The 26112-nt window shown below is 36.0% G+C and overlaps 1 protein-coding gene across 5 annotated transcripts in view; it reads right to left on the bottom strand.

Moving 5' to 3' along the window:
* LOC127951258 (syntaxin-binding protein 4) overlaps positions 1-25606 on the bottom strand; it is a 37861-nt gene extending 12255 nt beyond the window's left edge. For 2 of the 5 annotated variants that reach the window (XR_008152638.1, XM_052549073.1), the window contains exons 1-11: positions 17105-17254; positions 15324-15397; positions 12176-12271; positions 10070-10139; positions 9851-9925; positions 6396-6475; positions 4937-5060; positions 4700-4841; positions 3186-3292; positions 2952-3081; positions 2745-2817 (exon numbers count right to left, since the gene is read on the bottom strand). Coding sequence is in view for 4 of the 5 variants with exons in the window: in XM_052549073.1 (XP_052405033.1) it covers positions 2745-2817; positions 2952-3081; positions 3186-3292; positions 4700-4841; positions 4937-5060; positions 6396-6475; positions 9851-9925; positions 10070-10139; positions 12176-12271; positions 15324-15397; positions 17105-17172 (1039 nt within the window). In the remaining variant the exon portion in view is untranslated. Of the gene's footprint in view, positions 1-2744; positions 2818-2951; positions 3082-3185; positions 3293-4699; positions 4842-4936; positions 5061-6395; positions 6476-9850; positions 9926-10069; positions 10140-12175; positions 12272-15323; positions 15398-16850; positions 16973-17104; positions 17255-25448 lie in introns of those variants that run through there. The other 3 variants (XM_052549076.1, XM_052549077.1, XM_052549083.1) reach the window with 3 other exon arrangements.
* Positions 25607-26112: the final 506 nt, after the last annotated feature.

Here is a 26112-nt window from a genome sequence, read left to right as displayed (position 1 = left end):
AGACAGGTCCCAGCAGGAGCTCGCTTAGGAAGAGTGGATTTAACAGGTGGTACTGATGGGACACAATCCAGATTAATAATGCTTCTATCAGTTCAGCCAGAATTACAAACATGTAGAAAGGCAGCATAACTATTTGTTAAAGGGTTACCTTACAAAAATGTAATAACTTACTCGCCTTCATGTTGAAATTTGAAGAAAGTCCTAGCCACTGTTTTCATTATAATAAAAAGAGAATGGGGACTCATTCTATCAAGCTCCAACAGCACAAAAAAAAAAAAAACATTAAAAGTGTAACTGAGAGCTATATTCCCAGTGATTTCAAATTAAATACGGCAAAATTAAACTGACATGGCGTTTTGTCATGATGACTTCTGTAGTCCATTTCAGAGCATTATGGAGGGATGATACAAAATATTATCTATGAAAAATTATTTGAATTTCAGACTGTTTCTCACACGAAGCTATTATGACTTCTGAAAACCTGGAAAATAGTACATGATTAATTCATACAGACCAAAACTTTAATGGTGCTTTTTTGCAATTTTTAGTAGTTGACAGCCCCAGTCCCCATTCACTTTTATTATATGGAAAAGAACAGCCTAGATATTCTTGAAAAGTTCTCTTTTGGTTTTCATTGCTATTTGCGTCATGAAATGAGTATATGATGACAAAATGTTTATTTAAAAAAATACAAATAAAACAATCATTAAATCCAAAGGCCGAGATCAAAATCTGACACATAAGCACTTATAAATCTATTTATAATAATACTGTCATGTTTAACCTACACAAAACTGTCACTGGGGTAGTCCCATTTCAAAAGGTACAAAAAGAAATACTTTAGGTTATAATATGTACTAATATTAGGGGTTAATAAGGTGTACCTTTTAGCTTTTGTATCTTGACCCAGTGACAGCTTTGAACCAGTTTTTTTCCAAAAGAGAGTATTGTAATACATTACTTTATCTGAAATATTCAGCTTTTATATTAGGGTGCAAACCTCACTCTTCCATGCCGAGCAGAATTCTACAACAATCTCTTCATCTCTACAAATCACAATGATTAAAGAATGACAAGGAACGAGGATAAGCATGTCTCGGAGTCCAAACGCATCTCTTTCTTTCTAGGAAGGACACCCAGAAGGGCTTTTGCAGGATTACAGCACCTATTTAATTCAGATAAGACGGATCTTCCTTATTCTTATAAGATTTTATCAGCTAGTCTGGATAAATAGATAATTAAGCACTATACACTTTATAGATGTCACAAATGATTAGAACGCTATGCCTGTAAACACAACAACATCCAGAGTTCAAGGGCGAGCCAGGCATGTTTACATCCGGTCCAGAGTAACCTTAGGCTCTGGGTCAGAGAAAGCCTGATGGAAGAGGTGCACAGTGCACATCCAGTTTGGAGACTGGACACTAAAGCCACACTTGAAAAAGTTTGAATGTCAATGCTTTAAATTACACTTTACAAAAACAGTAATAATGAGTTCACTGAAAAAAAAACAATGAATATAATTAATATTAATTATTAATATTTATAATTAGGTTTTTGAACTTTACCCAATGGCAATTTTTAATTTGAATTATTAATATTTACAATTAGATTTTTGAACTTTATCCACTGGCAATTTACTTTTTTAAAGCATAAATCTTTATCAGTAATGTTAGATTTGCACTTTTTAAAAAAGCCAATAGGATAAGACAAATGCTGTTTGTTTTGGTTCAGTAAGCTAGTCTCTCATCAAGGCTGTATTTATTTGATAAAAAAATAAAAAATAAAAATGTATTTATTCATTTCTATTTTAATTTATTTTAAAGACAGATTTTGTTTTAAAAGTGCACATTTAAAACAAATAACGTTTGGGTTTTAAATTATAAAACAATTAAACATTGTTAGGAAAACGATTTCAGCGTCTGGAAAAGTGACTTGACACGTCAACATCGACTCAGACTGCTTCAGAGTATCTAAGAGCATAAAATACACTTAAGTGGCTTTCTCTGTTTGGCTTCTTTAACCATTTATCAATCCCGTTTTGTGCCCCAAGAAAGGATTACACACTATGCACAGCAAACCAATCTGTACTAAACAGCTACCCAGCTGCTAAGATAAGAGCACTATCTGACTCAACATGAAAGACGCCTTCCTTTCTTATTTTGGTACGTCTTCTAGAAGTTGATTGTGTAATTTAAACACCTCACATACATGCCCGACCCCTGGAGCACCGAGAGATTATTTTGCAAGTGGCCGTTGATTAAACTCCAAACCCTGCTACTGACTAATCCCCAAACTTTCTCTCTGAAAATAAATAATTGCTTTGCTAGAAATCCTGTTTCTCTGAATGACGGTTCATTTTAGATGCAGTCTGTAAGGTACATTACCTCAAAGAGAGCAAGTACTTTCTGTTTCCATGAACCTGCACCTGCACACCTCTAATATTTTCCCCTCTTAGTCTGTAACCATGAAAGATTTGAAAGTATGTCCTTTACTAATTTGCTAAATATCTCTATCTATATATATAATATAGAGATATTTTTCTGTTTATAAAAAAATGCATTAAAAACATTATGTAGTTTGATAGAAAGGCACAAAGACCACAGAATCTTGTGATTACTTTGCACAAAATGTACTCATTTTAAAGGTTATGAAATTAGAGTAAAAGTAAACTATCTGTAAAGCTTATTAAGATTTAAGAGTTAAGGGGGTTGGAGCTATGAATCCACCTTCGTGACATGTACCTGAAACCTGTATCTCTGGAGGGCAGATATCTAGGGAGGATGAAAGCACTGGAGCTGCTTCCTCTCGTTGCATCTATGAGAAGAAAATTATTAAGCACTGCTTGGTAAAAGGACCATAACAAGTGTGTGTATTATGTAAGCCACAAGACTCTCTTGTTGTTGAAATGCCAACGACGTGACATGATCTGTACACTAGTAAACACTCACCTCAGGAGATCGGACATGAACCTTTAACCGGCTGAAGTTGCATCCGTTCCCAACCCCCCTCTGAACTGATGGGCTGTTGGAGAAAGGTCCTTTTCCTGGTATGAAGGCAATATCCACCACTGGTTCTTGACTTCAACGACAAAGAACAGTACATTATGTAAAAGAAAGTAGAAAAATACTGATTAATTGTTAAACATTGATCAAAAGACATAAAGCTACATTGAACATTATTACCTGAATTTGACTTTGTTGAGCACACCTTTGGCCTCCTCATACGTGACTCCTATCAATGACTCCTTGTTAATGGCGATGAGCTGATCTCCGGGTCTGAGCCGTCCATCCTATAAGGCCAAAGGAATGAAAATCCTTACTAAATGTTGCTGATCAGACACAAATCATGGCAGACATTCAGTATGAGAAAGCTATGCCAACAGGATCAGCAGGAATATAAGTCACTGTATACTCATCAGCAGGTGGAGACCTCTCTCGTGTCGCAGAGGACACCACTACAGCAACTCTATTCCTTCAGACACACCAGAGTCACTAAAACTACACAACTGTTCAATCCGCTCCCTAGGGGTTTAGGAATGCACAATATAATATCAGTATTGACCAAAAAATACAAATAAATAGCTGGTCAACCTATAACACCATTAAAATCATTTTTATTTAGATTTAAGAAATATTTATTTTTTTTCTTTTTATGTTGAAAGCAGTTGTACTGCTTGTACCTATTTTCTGTAGGCAAAATACTGATTAAGAAAATGATTCTTGCCGTTCTAAAACATAAGCAACAATAAAAGTGATTCTTCTTTTTGGAGACAATGCTAACATGCAAGTAAATGCTAAATTAAGGACTAGACAAAACAAAACAAAATGGAAAAAAATCCACTAAATGGCCAAAAACATAGTTTATCTCAGATAGCTCTGATTTCTGATCATTGATTCTGGTTAAAGAATTCAAAATGGACATGGGATCTTATACAGGTGTCACAGATGGCCATCAGTCTGACACTGAAAATCTAAGTGATATTGAATATCTGCGTTTCAGCACAATAGTCCTGTAGGTGAATGCTAGAGTTTTATATTCCACAGGGAGGGTGATGCCCTGGATGGCCTTCTGTACACCTGACCTCTGCAGTCTGCTGTGACAGCACTGTCCGTCCACAGAACAGCCCGGGCAGAGCCTTAAACCTATTTTGTCTATCAGGAAAAGCACTCAAGCCAATGTAAAGAAGGGAATAAATTGCTCAGACAGTTTCCAGGAGATCTCTACCTGCTTAAGACGAAACCTTTGCACAGGCTCAGGCTATAACGCAGTAGTCTGACATTCTAGGATGTCATCCTCACATTAATCCTGACCGCCTCTGCGATAAAGATGGCTAAATGTGTAAGAGCTTAATGGAAAGGTGTAAAGAGCTGAGTGATCCTTGCTTTGGGGGAGAAGATTCTTGGAGGTTTATAATCTTCTCCAGCACTTCCTCGAATTGTATGACTTATCCCACTCATTACGTCCATTGACCTCTCTGTTTCTCTGTCTCATTTAATCAAAGAATAAAGACAAATGATAATGCTTACATCTCTATATATGAGCTGTCCGCACAACCTCACCTCCAATTCAAAATGTTAAAACACAATAAACCAGTGGTTCTCAAACCAGTGGGCTTCAGTAAACTTCCAAGTTTACCCAGGCAGGTTATGCACAAATAAATGCACACACCACTCATTAAAGAGTCCCACTCTCTCACCCGATGACAATCTCCTCCAGACAGCACTTCCTGGATGAAAACTGCAGGGCCATCAGGTCTGTTGGAGCCACCGCCAATGGTAATACCCAGACTGCAGGAGCGAGCGACGGATATCAGCTGAATCACCCCTTCACCTGGGTGACTGAAACTCAGTATTAATAGAATGAACTGCCGGTCAAAATAGTTAAACAATTCAGAAAGCAGACACAACTAAATCATTGTTTTCCATTGTTTTACCTTAGGGAGCGTAGCAAGGGTCCTGTGTTGTTGTAGTTACTCTGAGAGCCAGCGGGACTAAGCAATAGAGGACTCTGAGAGCTGGATGAAGACCCTGATGATGTGCTGTCCAAGTATCTGCCTGCTTTAGCACAAGAAGATGCATAAAGACGTGAGAGAAAAATTAATGATCACAATGCCTTATATCAAACTTGACATAATACTATGTAGATTTAAGAGCCACCAGAGAGCAGTGACACAATCCATCAATTTATCTGAAAAATAACAGTGGTTTCAGTAATATAAGAACAAGAGTTAGTGTATCCAAATTAACTAAAAATAAATATGCAAAACCTTTGCTTGTTATAGCTACCATTCAAAAGTTTTAGGTCAAAAAGGTTTTTCATTTATTTAGATATTTTTAAAGAAATTAATACTTTTATTCAGCACGAGGATGCACTAAATTTATCAAAGATTACAATAATCTAATGTATAATAATATCAGATTTTCTATTTCAATTAAATGCTGTTATTTTTTACTTGCTATTCATCAAAGAATCCTGAAAAAATAGTGTCAGTTTCCATAATAATATAAAGCAGCACACCTGCTTTCAACATTGATAATATAAGGAATATTTCGTGAGCTTTACTATCAAATGTATAAATTACATTTTAATGGAAAACAGAAAACAGAATGAATGATAGTGTATATAAAAAGGTTTGCTGAAATCAAGAGAAGCTCTCATGGTCATTAAAAGTCATGAGTTTAAAGTTTGCAAACTAAACTTTGTGGTATTGTCAAAGAAAATGTCCAGACAAATACTTCAGACCAAAGCTCTTATACTTCGGTCTCATTTGCACTTTTAAATTAAAGACTCAAATGAAACTATTTGCTGTGCTTAAAGCAAGTTCCATCATTAGAATTTTCTACACTGAGGGGAGAGCAGGGATCAGACACGATGAGCACACGCTCCGCTCTCAACAGCTTTTCTGTGGAGTGTCTTTCCTCCGGCAGAAACAGATGTTCAGAATTGCATAATAGACAAATGGGCTGTCTTAAGCCATTTTCAAGGGCTGATTTGTTTCTCCCCTAAACATTATAATTATAATTGACTTGAGTCATTTAAAAAAGAGATTGCTTTAAAAAAGAAGATTGCTTTTTGAAAACAAAGTTCGTATTTACATATATTTTTTTCATTCATATTTGAGAAAGACTAAAACTGTAAACATTAAAAAGAGATAATGAAGAAGAGCTTTCTCCCTCTCCTCTTCCTGTTTATTAGCCAGCTGTGAGGATCATATTGCATGAATCAGCATTTCATAACCTTTGTTATGTCGGGGAGGTAGTGAGGTTAGGAAAGAGATATTCTAGCACACCTGCGCACAGAAATGAAAGAATTTACAGAAGGGAATACTATGCCTTTAAAATGTGTGTTTCTTGTACTATAAACTAGACAATGACTGAGAAATAGACACGTACTATGCTGAATAGGTGAATTCCTGGTAGATCCTGTGCTGCCATTTGAGCCGTATTTTTCAAGGAGCTCTGCAAATTCTCGCCTACATACAGACAAAAGTGGAAATAAAAATATTGTAACCAACCAAGAAAATAAAATGAAACCTTCAATAACATCATATGAAAATAACCCAAATACCTTTATATTTTTTAAACCTTTGTTTGTTACTGGAAAACAACTGATCCTACCAAATTATTGTACTGTTACTGAAATATAAAGCAATGTTAATGGATTTCGTGATCAGTCTACTGAGTAAAAATAAACATGCTGAGTTCTCTTTAGTTCCCTTTAGTTGGGCTGGGCGCCGACTAAAGTCTATTTAAATATTCCCTTCCATCTCAGTCCACTTTCCCCTAGACACCTCTTGAGTGTCAAATATAGGTCAACAGAAATGTCCTGTCACTGGACTCAAACCATTTTCAGTTCTGGACATGTGTCCATTACGCACTGGTGCCCAGCCTCAGCCATTGGCATCTTTACCTACATGTAGGTGTCCCTGAGAGGCTAAAAAGACACATGCAAATCTAAGCAGACCTTTGCTTCTTTTAACTACAATGCAAAGTGACGTTGTCGGTTGAGGAGACTATACAAAGACATCCAAGCCTTCAAAAATGACTGTAGACCCATAGATCTCTGCATTCCTTCATACCAGGACCAATTTAGATTTATTCTAAACCCAAAATATCTAGGTGAACTCAAAGTAACAGCTTTCCAAGTATATGATGGAGTGTAAAAACAGCCTTTTCTTCCTTTTCCTCTGTCCTCAGGACCTGTTATCAGTGTGGATTAAAGGGAGGCAGGTCAGACAAGGTTGTGATGCATATGGTAAGAAGCTTGAGAAAAGGCTTGAGCATTTCCTCAATAAACCAACGTCGATATACATACACATTCTAAACCGTCTTCCTCATAAATACACACAAACAAAAAGTCCAGAAATGCTGTGCTCAGTCTTTCGGTCCCTGAAGACTTTAAGGTTGTTGATATGCGTGTGAAGGCAGCGGAGGTCTTTGAATGGAGGCAGAGACGTAATCCCTTCAATGCGCATTGGTTAAGGGCAGAACGCAGATTAAAGCATGGAGACACAAGGACTCATCTCATTATGGCTTAAACTGGGAGTCTGCACGCAACTGAGTTTTTTTTCCTCCATTCATGCAAACTGCTGCCAGTCCAGACCCATGGGACTGAATCTCCTGCCAGTCCGTCCATATATAAAGTTCAAAAGTACACTGCGCTCACGCCACTGATTCTCACAGGAAACACATCTGGGATTCTGCATAATATATGTCTGTTGTGTACCAAACTCTGGACTATCCTTTTATTCTAGCAGCTTACTCACTCACTTGAACTAGATGCTGCATGAGCAGGTGTTATTGCGCTATTCTGTCTAAATCAATAAATAAAAAATGAATTTAGGAAACACAAACATATGTATACTGGAAAACAATTATGTAGAAACAATTTTTGCTCAGAAATTGCTGTTAGATTTCACAAATATTTGCAAAGAAATGGGAAATATCACATTGAATTTAACATGAACATTTAAAAAGACTGAAATTGTATTTTCTTTTAAATTTATTCAAATTTATTTACAACTTCTTAAAATACATTTGTACAGTGTACACTATGAAAAATGGATATTAATTTTGAGACTAAAGGTTACATGTAACTGTTAATTTAGTGGTTAGTTGTGTCTTTAAAGATTAACCTCAAGAGAGCATTCCAGATCATGACAAAATGTAAAAATAAGCGGAATAAGTAAGCATCATTACAAACACTAAGAATATACAATATTATAATCAAGTTTGAGGTCAGTGTAGTTTTCTTTAAGAAATGTATACTTTATTCATCAAAGACGCATTAAAAAGATAAAACTTGACAGTAACGCTGTTATAATGTTTCCAAAGATTTCTATTTCAAATAAATGAAAAAATTGTTTATAAAGTGTCCAGAATCATAGCGTTTTAGTTTCTTCAGGAAATCAACCTGTGAATGGCTTCTTTATAAATTGTATGTGTATATTAAACTAGAATAGGAAAAAATTCTCATTTCACACTGGCATGAAAAATGTGGGGGAAATGAGAGAAGCATAAATGTTTATGCCTGAAAAAAAATAAATGCTAATTACTTAACTCTTCCCCCGCCAGTATTTTTTTTAAGTTGCCAGCCACTGCCAGCGATTTTGATGATTTTCACAAAAATTTGATGTCCTCCAGCATATTTCTCCGTCCTGTTTTTGTTCGTGAGGTTTTGCACTCGTTCAGAAGATGTGTAATAGCTCCCCCGAGTGTATAACAGTGAAAACACTAAAAGCCGTCAATGGCAGGAAAAATCGTCAATGGCAGGAAAGTGTTTTCTTTTAAAAGACGAAATAACGAAAGAGTAAATAAAAAAACAATAGACCTAATTTAAGTAAAGTTTTAAAAATTGAAAATGTCACTAGCATTTTTTTCGAAGCAGGAATGTTGTTTTTCCATTGATAGTTTTTTCTAGTGAGTGAAGTTAACAGTGGAGAGGCAGTATGGGAGCCCTGAGGGCCCAAAGTTTATCTTTGAATAGCACGCCAAGAGACTCACATGCACTGCCAACAATCGGGCAGATCTAGTTTTTGAACAAAATTATTCATCTTTCATTGAACTATTTAACATGTTTTCTAAGGGGTGGACATTCAAATGAAGGATGCTCAGGTCAGACATTCACAGATCAGTATCAGTGGATCAGAGTGTTTAAGAGATGGCAAGTGTTTGGTTAAATGTCACTGTGACCGGCTGGCGATGAAAGGGACAATAAGAAGTCAGAAAAAAATAAGGCAACTCTTTGGTTTGCTTAAAAGGTTAAAACTTTATTAAATAATTATGAATTTTGTAAATATTTTTAACATACACACACTACTGTTAAACAATTCGGGATCTGTCAGATTTTTTACTGCTCTCCGAGCTCTTTCATGCTCACCAAGCCTGAAGTTATTGGATCCAAAATACAGTAAAAACAGTAATATTAGTAAATATTATTTTCTACAATTAAAAATAAATGTTTTTCATTTTTTATTTTAAAATGCAATTTATTCTTGTCATGACAAAGTTGACATCAGCCATTACTCCAGTCTTCAATGTCACATGATCCTTCAGAAATCATTCTAATGTGCTGATTAGCTGCTCATGGAAAGCATCCTTGTTGAATAAATGTATTAATTTCTTTAAAAAAAAATTGCTGACCTCAAACTTTTAAATGGTAGTGTATATTTTATAATTTTGGCTATTGTGCTCAATGTGCTTTGATAATTTAATGTTCAAACTTTTTTTGTTTGTTTGTTTTTTGCTTTGGAAGCTGCTTTTAAAATCAACCATTTTTAATGTGTGAACTGAAATTAAAATCTGTGATCTTCAGAGCTGATGTTCTAATGAATAGATCAGTGGCTTACCTGGCTTCCTCGTCTCTGGCTATGAGAAGGTGCATGTGATTGGTTGAGGATGCTGCTCTAAGAATGTCCACCGCTCTGCAATCAAACAACAATATCATACATTAAGTGTTTTAAAGGTGATAAAAGATTGACAAGTGGCTGGTTTTCAGGTAGAAAGTCAACACAGAGTTCACACAAGCAAAATAGAAAAATAAAAAACCAAGAGAGCAAGGTATGTACCGTTCACTTGTCACGCCAATCAGGCTTTCACCATTCACCTCTAAGATCTGGTCTCCAGGCTCCAGGTTTCCTAATAAAGCATTAATGAAATAAAAACCATAAAGACCATAAATAAAAACCCATGAAATTACTTGATAAATGTATTACTATTACATACTACATAGTATTCTTTACAGTGCATTCACCCAGGACATCAACGTTAACACTCTTCATTTACTTTGAATGGGTGATGTCATGCATTGCCAAATTGAATTGTGGATCCATTGCATCATGCCACTGACAGAAGTTCAAAAACCTCTAACTTTTCAAGTACCAACGTTGTCACTATGACGGTCATGTCAGCACCAAGCTTCTGACACCCTACAGTACGTCAAGCATAGACGCCGATGCCCCACGTGAATGTACCCTTCCAATTATTCTTCATATTTTTTGCCATATAAACCATTCAAACGTTCAGTGGGTACAAAATAAATTAATACTTTTATTCAGCAAGGATGCATTCAATTGATCAAACCTGACAGTAAAAACAAATGAATGCTGTTCTTTTGAACTTTCTATTCATCAAAGAATCCCGAAAAAACGTATCATGGTTCCAAGAAAAATATTAAGCATCACAACTGCTTTGCAACATTGAAAATAATAAGAAATAAACATATTAGAATGATTTCTGAATGATCATGTGACACTGAAGACTGGAGTAATGGCTTTCAACAGTCATCAGCATCATTATTCCTTTAAAGTTTTTTGTATATTAATTTTTTTTTATGTATGTACATTTATAGCACTATACTTTGTATTACGTTACCGTTGCATCAAATTACAAAAAATGAGTTGACGCAAATGCGAGGGTGTTTCTAAGAGCGTCTATGGGAGTGATGGTAAATTTTGACATTGTTCTCACTACTGACTGCCGTTCTGTCAGTCTCTATATTATCCTTTTTTCGAAAGTCATGATAACACTATCACAGAGTTTTTCTTTTGCTATTTGATAAAATGGGTAAGCAAATTTTAAATTAAATAAAGCATAAAAGGCCTCTTTCAACAACATTTAAAAAATCTTACCAACCCCAAACTGTTGAACAGTAATATATGTAGTTATTAAATCTGCAGTACATTAAAGGAGCTAAAAATGAAGAATTTAAGGACTAAGAACATAAAGAGGTAATGCTGATAACCTAAATAAGTGAAATAAATATGTTTGTCATGTCAAGGTAATTGCAAGGTGACGGTGATGTGAACTGCAATGCATCTGACATAATTTAGCGACACCTCATGTGTTTTTCTAAACTGTAGCACTAGAAGAGACAGCATACTGCACTCAGTCTTTTTTTTTTTCTTTTTCTGTAGGGTATATTAACAACACCTCTCTCAAATATAGGTCAAGGTTATGTCTTTTCGACCCCTTCTACCATCACTTCAGATATATCTTGTCAGAACAAATCATTTGCAAAAAGGAACAAGATGTAAATTCTCAAAGGGGTCACCAATGTCCCACTCCCTTCGCTTCAGTCAAATATCAACTTTCCAGTGTCAGATTTTACAGAAAACCTGGATTATAGACACTGTGATTTGTCTTTCCACCAAACCAAAGAAATCAGCCAGGAAGCTTGTTGACTTCTCTGAATAGTGAGCTGACAGCAATCATGTGAGCGGGGCTAAAAACAAGCAAAGCCCCCTCAGAGCGCATGTGCCTATATAAGCTCCCATATACCCCATGCTCAGCAGCAGCAGAATGGGAGGCAGACTCTAATTCCAGTCCGTCAGGGGCATTAACTCTAAGCACAGGGATGACGCTAAACTCCCCCTCACACGTGAGAGACTTAAGCAGAGGTATACGCAGCGAGACAGACAATCTGTTTTACAGAAATGTAAACAGCTGCACTGACACAGTTTCCTTTCTCAATGTGTGTTTCAATTTCGCAGGTTCAATTTATGTGGCTATTCTACATTATTGATAGATTTCAGTGTAAATGTAAAGTTTATATCTAATAAAGTAGTTGCTTTGACTGATAATAACAAGACTGATTCGTTTTGTTTATTAGCAAAAACTGCTGAATATATGTGGATCAAAGCAATTTAATTAAACTCTTTTTTGAGAAAACTTACCATCACTGGAAGCAATGCCACCAGGTAAGATCCTCTTCACATAAACGCCATATTCCTCTCCTGTTAGTTCTTTCACACCACCGATCACTTTGATTCCTAAAGAGGAGACAAAGCATGCTTCACTCAATGTAAGATATTATTCTTCCATGCTTTTGTTTAGTTGTTGATATTGTATTTTTCATTCAAATAAATTAAAGCAAAACACAGAAACCATATCGCAGTTCTTTACAACAGGCTGCATGACCATTTTCATTGCCAAATGAATGCTACTACATCGCCAGTATGCACTTACAATTTGATCACATGTGACTGTGAAATGAGAGATCTGAACATTCACTACTGTTTCCTGTCAAAACAGACTGTGATTCAGCCTTTTTCTATCTAAACAAGAGGAAATAAAGCATACTTATGATGTTTACCATGAACAATAGACAGCTTGACCTGATGCCTGCTGAAAGAGCTTCAACTCTAAATTGTTACAATTTAGAACCCCCCCCCCCCCCCAAAAAAAAAAAAACATTCAGGATTTAATGTACTTTGTGCTATGTGTAATGTGTAGATTGTGACATACACTATCATTCAAAAGTTCATAATGGGAGACAATATGATTAAAAAAGAGAAATAAATTAATGCTTTTATTCAGCAAAGACGCAAACAATTCAATTTATTAAAGGTGACAGTAAAAATATTTATGATGTTACTAAAGATTGGTATTTGTAATAAATGCAGTTGTTTTGTAAATGTTATTCATAAAAAATCATATGGTTTCCACAAAAGAATTAAGCAGCATTACAATTGTTTTCAGCTTTGATAATAATGAGAAACATTTCTTATAATTTCTTATTCTTATCTGCATATTAGAATAATTTCTTAAGGATCATGTGACACTAAAGACTGGAGTAACATATCACACGAATAAATGATGTTTAAAATTATGTTAAAATAAAAACCTTCTAATACAATACTGTTTTTACTTTACCCTAAAACATCTGAATGGGTAGTTATAGTATTATAGTATTAGTCACTTTGGTTAGGAAACTAATGTAAATAAGATAAATACTGCACCCGAGCTGCTGAAGGTGTGTTCCCATTTGTGTCTGATTTCAATTCTGATAACAGAGGACTTAAACAGCTTATGTTCAATTGAGTCTCGCTAAAGTGAGGATTTACAGCTGACTTGGGTCAGTATTACTTTTAAGTATCACACACATAGGACTTCCAGAGCTTCAGGTATATGCCGTGAGATTTGCATCCCCCCGACGTCATCAAGCAGAGTGAAATGAGTTTATTGGATTTCAGGGGGCCACAGCAACTCCGTAAAGCTTCAGTAAATCTCCCTGCGTGGTGACAGAATGATCTTCTTCCCGTGATGTAAACTCTGTGCTGCACTGAATCGATTACTAAGTTCGTTAAACACACAATCCTGTTTCACTTCATGAGGTTAAGGGTATTGAGGTTAAAAAAGTATCTTTACAGAAAGTTTTACATCGACCAAAAATGAACAGTACCTTTGAAATACATTTTAAAATCACGTGCACTCACGTGAGATGAAGTTAGTCAGACCAGCAGCCTAATAAAAACTCACATATTGCATGTGGAGATTGCTATGTTGTGATCACATGACCAGCTAAAAACAATGCACTTTATCTCAATAACCTCTCTATACTGGAAACTTTCTCTCACAGAATAAAATGAACTACGTCTGACGGCAAATAGCATCAAGCTTTTGCACAATGCTGCATCCACACCACTACGTGTTGTTTTAAAAACAAGACGAGTCCAGAACAACATAAAAAAAACAACGAGTTGTGACAAAATGGAAGTAGCGACAGAGCATTTCTTCCATATTGTGTCTTACGTCCGAGTTAAACATATGCATAAATTAATTTGTTCACCGTAAGAGCAATAACATGTCACAAAAAAATAGATAAACTTATGGCACATCTAAAAAAAAATAATACTGAATAAATTAATTGTCTAGATGCCGATGTGAAAGAATGGCAGATCCTTTATTTGAGAGAGCAACTGCAAATCAGTGTTGTCAGGCCATTAATTGTTGAAACAACAGGAACAAGCTTAGACGCCAACAAAACATGAAAGCCTTTAATGAGATGAGCATCTTTCACACCCAAACCTGTGGAAGATTCATTTGCAGACAGATCAGAAGCATAATACATGCTAAAAGACACTTCCCTTGATGGACAGTACAGATGATTTAGATTAGCTTTTGGTTTAGACACACATGGAATAATAAATATCCTCTTTTTGCTTCAGGCTTATCTGGTATTAATAGACAGACGATGTATTGGCACTAATTGAGTTTTGATATGGCATTGCACATTAATAGATTCACTTCAAGATAAATCTTGAAAACACTTTTTCAAGATTTATCTTCCACGGAAAGGATGTTCTGAACTAAACTCAAACTCAGAAAATTTCATAGAACTCAAAAATAAATGCAAAGTAAGGACTGTGTCCTGGAAAAACCCTTGAATGCTTATGACAGTGTCACACTTAAGTCTGTACATGATAGCACTGCAAATATGTGTTGTAAAATATTACATTTATCTGTGCTGCTTTCATCCAGAGCACCTCTTCCTGAGTCTGTATTCATGAAAATGTCTCCTAAAACAGAATCGTCTTGTAACACAATGGATTGTTGACTGTGCAAGTTAGGATGTAAAGAAGGACAGGTTTAAGGAGCTTAGAGCTGCCTTCAAATGATGTTTTTGATCTATTATGAGGAGGGAGATCAGGCTGCGGAATAAATATAACAAAGACAGCGCAAGACTTGAAAGACTGGAAAACAACCGCACCTAAACCTATCGCATCGCTACGCTCCGAAACTCCACCATACACCTTATTTCACTTCCCCATGGCCATTAGAAAGCAGAGACGCCTGCTTTACAATAGGCCTCATTAAAATCGACTAGAAGATGTGCTGCTCCATACCTTTCTTATGTCTTGAATAATTCTTATTCACCCTTCAGTCTCAATCCGCACCTTTCTATGAGAGCATTTATTAAAAAACATAACTTCTAGAGAGGTCTGCAAAGAAGACTGAAGACCGTGTTCTGATAGAAGATCTTTGGTAAATTATACAAACACACAAATGTGCAATGAAATAAATATGTTCTGAGGCACTTACCTAATCCGTTCTCACAGTCTGTAAACTCCATAGAATGCACGGCTCGATCTACTCCATACGGACCCATCAGTGTCCTGTGCAGGACAAAGATTTCATCCATGTTACAACATGCAAAAATAACACAGTAACCTAGTGAGACTTGTTAGATTAAGAGAAATAAACAAGGTCCTATCATTTTTTGTTGTTTTTTGTAAAAAAAAAAAGAAAAAAAGAAAAGATCTTTTAAATTTAGTTAAATTTGAAGCTGTTGACTCAATTCATATCTGAATATTGTAGAAATAAAATGTGTGAGGTATTTTCTGTACTCGCTGTGTCTGTGATCTGTTATTAGTATCAAGCCCAGTTCTTTCCAGTGGGGAGAAAGAATAAATTATTTAGGATGAATGTCCTGCTTTTTTAGGCTCCTAAAATGGCCTCTTTTACTCATGAACTCAGAATCTGTGTGTGATTCTGATTTTTGAGAATATATTTTACTTGGCTACTGAAGTCATTTAGTACAATTAATGAATTAAATAACACAATACTTTTGGCAGTGCAAACACTGTTTTCATGCAGTTGTAGGAATTAATATAATGAAGTCTCTGACATTCTTATAGCGCATTTTGTTGTGACCAGCACTACACCATTTTAGGGCTGTTAAAGTTAACCACTTCTGATATTGATTAAATGGTTAATGCAATAATTCAAACACATATGTTTAATGCAATCATTTATCACATTTACCAAATGTTTTATATATATATAAAATATAAAATGAGAAAAATTTATAAATATATAAATGGGTCAGAAATCCTAGGACTAACCATAGTTATTTTATTCTAATAATAAGAAACAAAATGTTTCTGAGAGTTCATCAAATGTTTATACATACGTTCAACAATATTTAGTTGTTTTTATCCTTTTTATTTTTTTGGTTTGCTCACCGGTGATGTTTTCAATACTGTACAAGCACAAATACATTTTAATGTAACTGATTATGTTAACATTAACACACTGTCACCTTAAGTAAATATTCTCAATATTCCCAAATATAACCATTCTCCAGATGACTCCAGATGAGAAAAATACATTTTTGTTTTAAGATAAATGGAGTTATAAAAGCAATTATTTAATTTTGCAAATAAATAAAAAAAAATAAAACGTCCTAAATATCAAGCTTCTCACGTATGGTCTTTCACATAAAAATTTCATGCCTTTCTATTTCACAAAGTGGATCCCTTGCAAATGGATCAACATTTTGGGTGGGTTCTTGTCATCAAAATGTTTGAAAACTAAAACAAACAAAAAAGCATATAACAAAGTTTTATGTATTCCATGAGGTATGTATGAATTGATTTAGTGAGTAGCTACGCACAAATACATTATAATCTCCGGGTGATTAGAGCACATTAATAGTACATCCTTTACAGTGTGGATTCTTTAAAGCACAGCGGACAAATTAAATCAAATCAACAGCAAGCAATGCAATATAAGAACCAATCATGGAACCAATGGTGAAGAAACCGTCGTTCAACACATTTTACTCACGTTTTCCATTCTCTCGCTAGTTACATTGAAAAGTGCGCGAGCACGATTTTTTGCGGACACACCTGAGCACAGCCCAGCTCAAAGTACCCAAAAGTCCCCAAAACCGTCAGTACCGGACAAAGTGAAGACGCGCGTTACGTCGACGCTTCTCTCAAGACTGCTCAAGCGCTTATTGCTCACTGGCGCTAATGAGATGGAAAAAAGAGCCATGATGCCGCTCAACCACCACAAAATTACAAAACAAAGATGTTTACCTGCTAATCATGACTGCTCCCTTGTACATGACCGAAAATGTTGGCATTTTCAAGAGATTTCTGCGCATCCAGCGACGTGTACCGTCTGCCCATTCCTCTCGTGATCAGCGCCTCGCGGAGGTCCGACACAGCGCGAGCCACATGATTCACTGCTACAGCACTCTGATACAGATGCTCCTAAACATCACCAACTTTGCCCACAGATTAAATCTTATGCAACATAAATGGGGGGGAGCGGGGCTGTTTTTGATATAGATATTTTTACCATTTTGCCAAATATTTACATTTATGAAAGGATTTTAAAGGCTTAAAGGTGATATGATATACAAAGTGTGGATGACATTAAGCTATTTCAATCCAAGAGGTCTTTCAAGGACGAAAGGTTGATCTTTAGTATAGAAATATTGAAAAGTAATTTGCATCAGATCAAACATGATATGGGAATTAAAACTGATAAGTTAATCTCGTGTCTTTAAACAAGACACAGGATTTAAACACATCATGATGAAACCCACAGTCTCGTGAAAAAATAGATTAAATTTGACGCAATAAAGTATAAACACTTGCTGGGTAATCTAAAATGTGATGCGTTATTTAAGTGAAAAACATTTTGTGTGTCTAATCAACCTTACTTCAGTTGGTAGCACCAACAAATGTCACTCTGTTCAGATCGTATAGCATATATTTTTACTTTTTACAATATACTAGAGGGTGGCTGTTATTTCTTAACTCTCTGATGATGTGAAATCACATTGCCACTGTAATCAGGGAAAAAAGGGAAAAACAGGATACGCTGATGCTTTGGGGGAAAACAACATTTGTGACAAAAAAATCTAAATCCTTTTCAACTCAGAAAGTCATATTTAATCTCTCGACCGTTTCCGTTTTTTAGCCAGCGTTATTGTCTATGGTCATCCCAAGCAAAGCTAGAGTGCTTTCCTCTCTCACTGCAATCAGATTTATACACACAGGCTTGAGGTAAAATTACACAATAGCTGGACTACACTGTACAAATTTACTCAGGTTTTTGTATTCTTACAATATCATGTGTAATGTTTTCAACTCTTTATGATTAGTGGGCTAAAAAAACATTCTTTGAAATGACTAACTGCATTCATAATGTAATGAAGTGACTACCTGTTAAAAGAGATTATTGTCCTTTAGTGCTCAACAAATAGTGTTGCTTGTGCCCTAGTTAGAATCAGAGTGACACTTTGCCTTAAATGCATTGTCACCGTGTAACTCCTCAATGTCATTTACCTCGACACATGTCCTGTGACTCAGAGACCACTTTTTATCAGCAACTACAATCCAAAACAATCACACAAGGTTGTACAAAAAGCTGCTTTAGTCTGGAATACACAACATAACTTTTAAAATCTGAACTGATTTTAAAACACTGGGCATCTTACACTTATTAACTTTGTAAACAGTCACAAAGGAAAAACTGGCCATCATACACTAAACGACTGAGGATCACACAAAAAACAGACTTTAAAGTCGTTCCAATCTCAGCAAACTCACACAGAAATATGCGCCTTGTTGCTAGGAGACACATGACAAATGAAAACAACATGTGTTCTAAAACTGTCTGAAAATACTAAATAAAAATAGTCTGAACCCATCACACACTACACAATTTCAAATACTCAAATCTGAACACTGGCTCTGCAGCTGCAAACTTCATTTTACCACTAGGCAAAGTGAAAAATGTGCATCAGATGTTAAAGGGGGGGTGAAATGTTATTTCATGCATACTGAGTTTTTTACACTGTTAAAGAGTTGGATTCCCATGCTAAACATGGACAAAGTTTCAAAAATTAAGTTGTACGTTTGAAGGAGTATTTTTGTTCCAAAAAAACCTCTTCCGGTTTGTCACAAGTTTCGGAAAGTTTTTTTCGAGTATGGCTCTGTGTGACGTTAGATGGAGCGGAATTTCCTTATATGGGTCCTGAGGGCACGTCTGCCGGAAGAGCACGTGCTCCCGTAGAGTAGAGCACTGAGAGGCTGAGCACAGCCTGATCAGAGTGAGAGCGTCGCGAAAAGTCACAAAAGAAGTGTGTTTTTGGTTGCAGGGCAAGACAACCCTGCACAAATTACCAAAAGAGAAACAGCATTAAGGGACCAGTGGATGGAGTATATTTTTACAGAGCATCAACGGAGTTGTGCAAGTGTTTTTGTTTGTTCCCTGCATTTCGGATTGCACATCGTTTATTTCTTAAGGATAATGCTGTCCCAACCAAAAAGGGTCACGATTGTGTGTTGGAACCACATGCGGTCAGTAAAACTGCTTCAAATATCTCTGTGTTGTTAACTTAGCTATCAGCGTGTAAGCATATCAAGTAAACAACATGCGATGTTGTCATCAAACTGCACTTTCCACATGTACAGCTTAAAAAAAAAAAAAAAAAAAAGACGACATAAAGTGGAACCTAGTCATTTTCCAAAACCGCTAAGAAAATATATACAGTTTCAGTACATACCACATAGAGACGAATTTGCTGATGCTGCTTTTGTTAAATTTCAGCCTCTGGATCTGTGTCACAGCTTCCAGACGCTCTCAACGCAAAAGCCTACTCACGCTCGTGATTATTTAGCTCCGCCCACACGTCACGCCTCTAGGCGCTCGTGTTTTTCCGGGAAAAATCGGTACAGACTATCTTTCTCTTATAAATATAATAAAAATAAAGACTTTTTGGAGTTATGAAGGGTGCAGTACTAGTCTATAGGTACTCAAGATTAACAGGATATTGAGTGAAAACAAGCATTTCACCACCCCTTTAACAATGTAAATAATGTATCTGTTACTTCCACTAACACAAAGTTCCTGTTATAGTCACAGTGTGACTGGACTTGGTGCCAAATTCACAGGCTATAATGATGTAATTTGAGGATTAGCTTTTACACACCCAGCCATGATAAGCTTTATTTTCAAAATTACAACACCAAACTACATTGACCCAAAACCACTGTCTGGCTTGCCTTAAATCGATCGTCTCATGAAGTTAATATGCCAAGTGTGATTTGCACATTCACATATCAAGCCATGACTGGCCAGAGTACTTTTGTGCACAATAATCTGCTTGGACAACCTGTCAATCAAACACGTGCAGAGCCAGGTCATGGTCCCAGGAGACCCTTGGTCCCTCAAACCTCAACCGCCAATCTTCACAGGCGCCTTATATGTTAAACCAGAGAGTAATTTGGCTAAAAAAAAAAAGAAAAAGAAATGTGTTTTTTTTAGAGTATAATGAATCAAATGTCAAAAAATGTAAATAGTAGCATTCCAGTGTGTACTACTGCTGAAATATTTAGAAAAATATTTCACTCTGGGAGATAGATATGCAATCTGTTTGATTGGAATACATATACAGGTTCCCCATCTACATGTTGTGGTGTCAGGGGAACTAGGGGAGGTGAACTAATGGCAGAATAAAATATGGGTTTTAATTTGGATACATGGAAGATGGGATGAATTCTCCTGTATGCCAGAGAAAGTTTGAGGTGGACATTCACCGGACTAAGGATTTTGGTGACAGTGAATGGACCAATAAATACAGTCGGTGGGGAGAGGAATGTTCTTAGAAGAAAGCCACAGTTTTTGACCAATAACATGTATGGAAGGCTTCGACCGGTTGGCAATCGGACTGGGTCTTGGTGCGTGAGCCCACCTGGAGGAGTTTCTGTCTGGCTTTTCTCCAGGTGTGTCAGCAAGACAGGTTCTGTGAAACCAAACCTTGTAATATGCGCACCAAGTCTTGGTTGGTTCTCTCAGTTCAGCCATTACTCTGAGGATAGAAACCACTAGCCCCCAACAAATGACAAAACTCACTCCAGAATTTGGAGATGAACTGGGACCCCCTATCAGAAACCATGTCCATCGGGAGGTCATGAATGTGATGCGATCTCTGTCAGAGGGTAATTTAGGCAGAGGAATAAAATGGGTCTCCGAGAACCGGTCCACCACGGTCAAAATTACTGTCACCCTGTGAGGGAGGGAGACCCGTGATGAAATCTAGTGCAATGTGAGAACCTCACAACTGATTGACAACATCAGTCAGTTGGGAGTCTTACAACTATTATAAACTCAGCAAGCCGAAACAAAATGACGGATGTCATGAGCCATAGATGGCCACCAGAACTGTTGCTTAACCAAAATGAAAAAATCATGACGTGTGTTGCATCTTTACGACCAGGAAGTAGCATCACCCTGAATGCCTCAAAAAATAAATAAAAAATTGAATAATCACTCTGTGACCAACAAAAGTTTATGACCTTCCACATTTTGTTCATCTAGATAATATTCACATTTACCCACATTTTGTTCATCTAGATAATATTCACATTTACAATTTTGTTATTAAATTATAATTCTAGTGAAATGATTAAATTACCAGTATTATTTAGATAACTGTACATTTTACATTTTGTCTTGAAAAAAAAAATTGTTCAAACAAAATTTAAACAACAAAATTATATATTTTATAAGACAATTTAGACACTATAAAAAAACAAACAAAGAAAATGCATGTCATGTCAGCCACTCAAAAAAATATGTGCAGTATGCTTGTATTAGTGTCTGTATGCAAACACATGAACACAGCTAAACACAAGCTAAAGTAGCATGGACCACAATACACACATGGACGGATACTGTCCCTTTTCCTTCTAGCAGCCGTGACAGCTACCCATTGGATCAGAACTTGAATCAGCAGATCTGCACAATGGGTTGTTATCAGATTATTTGATAATCCAGTCCACAATAAGAAATCATAACAGCGGAGAAGCGGGACTTGCCAAAAATTGACATAGTGCATCTTGCACTATGTCAGTTTTTGGCAAGTCCTTGGCTTCTTGTTTTTGGCAAGTCCTTGGCTTCTTGTTTTTCATCAAGGAAAAGCTCAGTAAACGTGCCACCCACTGCAGTACTGAAGAATGGGAAATGAGGGTGGCAGCTTCACTTAGGTGCCAAGTTTCCATGCTGGACCACCGTGTGTGCTGAAATGGGTTAATCTGAAACAGTCTGACAGGCCAATCTGACCTGTTTACTAGCTGCTACATTCTGGGCCCATGACTGCCCTCCGTGGGTAACAAACAGAAATGCGTCCCAGGAACTGTCACAACATATAATAACTTATAAAAATGAGCGTAAAACAAGACTGAACGGGATGAACATTAATGAAGGGATTGTTGAGACTTTTCCCCCTCATATTACGGAGGGACTGTGATTGCAATTTAATGAGACGGTATGGTCTAACATGATCTAATTTCTGCTGATATTCAAAGAGAAAAAAATCACAAAAAAGACATTTGAACTTCAACAACAATAAAGGTGTATAAACAGTAAATATTACGTGTAGGTATGTAATAATGTATATGTTTACAAATTTAATAATAATATATTTTTTTCTGGTAATTAGATACATAATGCTAAAGCTTTGGGCAGGTCAGCTAATGTTAAAACATGCCTGCTTTTTAATGAATATAACAATAATGTTGCAAATACAGAGAAATCAGTGAATCACAACAAAGCTGATGCAACAAACCGGTTAACAAGACCTCATTATGAGGCAGGACTGAGACTAACAAGGCTGATAAAAAAATATATAAATAAATGTAACAAAAATCAGTGAAGTCTGCTTAAGATATGATGATAATTCAGCAATAATGGTTACTACCAAAAAAAAAAAAAAACATGAAAAATATTTATTAGTGTTATTACAGTAAAATAATGTTTTAAAATGTATCAGTTTGTGTCTCAACTGACTATGTCTGTTCTATAATGCAGAGAAACAAACGTTGCATTCAACACAAATGTTACTATTGATTGTATTCATTAACTACATATTTGATTATAATGCCTGACTTCTGTCTTTATTTTATTCATTTATACATTACTGTAGCAGGCACATAGTGTACTATACACTGCAAAAATGACAAGATTACTGGGGTACATTTTACCCCTTTTCATGTTTAATTCACTTGCTGTTTATTTGCAATTATCAGTGATATTCTGAGTGAAAATTGCTCCAAAGGAAAAAAATAAAGGTTTATAATGCTGTCAAGTATATAATCCACAGTTAACAGTCACAGACTCTCTCATTTAAACACAAACTGAAACTTCATGTAGAGGGAGCCCTCTCCTGAAAAACTGTATACAGGCCCAAACTTGTACACTGGGTATGAGATGCTGTATATACAAAAATTATCTAAACAAAAAATGGGAACCCAAACCTGAAGCATGATTTTTTTTAAACAGTTAATCCTCTGCCGTGATTGGTTTATTTGTTTCAAATCGGAAGGTCAAAGACAATAGAAATTGCTAAGAATTTTTCTAGCACTATATCAATGCAAATGTAGTGTTTGGGCCCTGTTTGTGAAACACCATATGCACTGATTGATAAAGGTAGAAATAACAGTACACAGAGTCACTATTTGTCAAGTCACTATTAAAAATGTTAAGTTGTTATGCTATTTGTGGCACAAGCATCTCAGGTGTGTGAGGATGAGATGATTGCCTATAGCATCAATCAAAAATAACCTTGAAGTTCACTTTGTATAAGTCAAACACAGCGCTCACAATGCTGAGATACACACACCATGTCCATGATCAGATCAACGACTTACACAAATGTATGCATTTGTTTACATTACACATATCCTCAAGCACAAGTGATGTATACGTTTTACAATTCACAAATGTGAAAAAATAACAATGAAGGTGATAAAAAAAGTGACAATGGTCAATGAAAAAGATTTCTTTTGTAATTTCCCTGACATTATGAAGTTAATAAATGTCCAATTAAATAACATTAAAAGACAAAAAATGGCATAACAAAACTGAAGTATCTTAAGGCAAATTGGAAGTAGATTTAAACATGAGAGATTTACCTCAGACTGACGTGCACAAGTTAAATAAATAAAAAAATAATAGTATTTTTTTTTCAAAAACAACATGCTTTTGATTGAAGTCTATTTAGCACAGTCACAGCCCTCACATTACTGACTGAAATCTGTTCTAGAAGTTTAGTTGTGTCTGGACATGCATTTGTAAACTGAGTAAATATCCAGTGAACTGTTGTGATGTTTTGACTGTCTCTTCGGGTCATGGGACAACATCTCTTGTCTAAGTCTCCTACTCTTCCCAAACAGTCTATTCAAGCCCCGGTCACCAAACTCTAAATTTAGCACATCACCGGGCAGATTTATACTAAGGTGCACACACTGTTAGTTATTATTATCTTTTAAGGCTATAATAAATGTGCCATCAGTAAAATATTCAAAGTGCTTCCATCAATCACATGCAATCATTGACTTCCAAATGAATTTAAAGGCTGCTGGCAACTGTAAACTGTGTTAAAAGCCCCTCAGAATGGGACAGATTGCCTGTTCACCTTACTTAACATCTACATTTGAATAATGCCTTTAGATGTAAACAAACATAAAAATTCTGCCATACTGTACCTAAAATAGCTTTAAAACAAAAAAAAATGTAACTATGGGGGTGCAAGGGGGTGCTTAGGCATCCTCTAAACATTTGAGAGCTATTTTTTTTTTTTTTTTCACTAAATATAATTTTAGGGCTGTCGAAGTTAATCTTGACGAAACGTGCATTAGCAGGATGCATAGTTTGTGCTTTCGAAATTGTGGTTGAAATCATTAGATTAAATAACTGAATCACTATCATCAACAATTTTGAATACTAAGAAACAAAAGCACTTTTTCAAAGGTTTAAACATTACTATAATGATTGTTATTTACAACAATTATTTAATTTTGGAAAACAACATACTGACTGTATTATATCAGGTTTAATACTTTCCCTAAAAAAAGAGTTTACAAGTAAGTCTTTATGAAAATATAATTAGGCTATGCCTTTATGTAATAATCAGGGATTATATTGCGAAGGGATCAGCATATCTGGGTTTTTTGGCATCAAGAATCCCTGTTGTAAAAGAATATAAAAATATGTTTTTTGGTCAGCACTTTTTTGTTGAATAGACTATTTGACATTGCGTGCGAACTTGACGTCTCAGTTTCTGAAGCGACTCTCATCAATCGTTTCTCAAAAACTGCACTTGCCACAAAAAAAAAAAAAACGACAATATGTTTCTGAAAAAGCTGACGGATACCTGTTCTCCGTGGAATAGCGGGACCTCGTCTCTAAGAACGGTATGTACTAGGCTACTGCATACTTTTCATTAATTACGCTTATCTTTACATGTTGCATATACAGTTTGAGAATTTATATAAATACTACAGTTCACAGTTTCATTTAATGGCTGAAATGTCAAAAGAAAAAGAAAAAGACAGCATGCACAACTCGACAATATTCAAGTCTTACCAGTAAATGAGCGAAAGTCCATCAAAACGCTCGAGCTGTCTTCCCCGGGGGTTCAGATAGGACATTGCATCCAACAGAAACGTTAAGTTCAAAAATAGTCTGCTCTGGAAACGGAATTAAACGCTGCCTCCAATTATTAGCACCAGACACATAGCCGCGATTTCATGTGATGCTCGTGCTCGCATCCTCGCTCAAGAGTCAGCGTTCATTCAGCATTAAATCAATGATACAGCAAGCGCCAGGCGAGAGAGAGACTCAACTATGCCCGTTTCTAATCTGTAAGACACGTGGTTTTCATGCTGACACGGCCGTCTGTTAGACTAAATCGACATCTTATCGACAACCCTCTGGTCACATTACTTTGACTTTTCCTAGAGATACCATCAACGTTTGTAATACTGAGATGTGTGAGTATAAGATTCACTGATTGCCTCTCAAAAACTATGAGCTGTCTACCTAGAAAGCATTTTAAGGCATCATAGGGATGTTCCTGAGATAGGTAACTAACTTTTGAGGCATAGCTATAGATGATATATAGAGAATATTATAGTTTGTATAGCTATGTGTGCAGTCAGACTGAGGTGAAGCCTATGACCGTACAGCTTCAGGTAACTGAGATTAATTGTGTGGCTTTTGACCTGTCCTGAAGAGATCTGCTGCACTG

This window comes from Carassius gibelio, chromosome A3 (assembly GCF_023724105.1).
Source record: "Carassius gibelio isolate Cgi1373 ecotype wild population from Czech Republic chromosome A3, carGib1.2-hapl.c, whole genome shotgun sequence".
Classification (NCBI taxonomy): Eukaryota; Metazoa; Chordata; class Actinopteri; order Cypriniformes; family Cyprinidae; genus Carassius; species Carassius gibelio.
The sequence above is the reverse complement of the archived record's forward strand: the minus strand, read 5'-3'. Positions and strand labels throughout refer to the sequence as shown.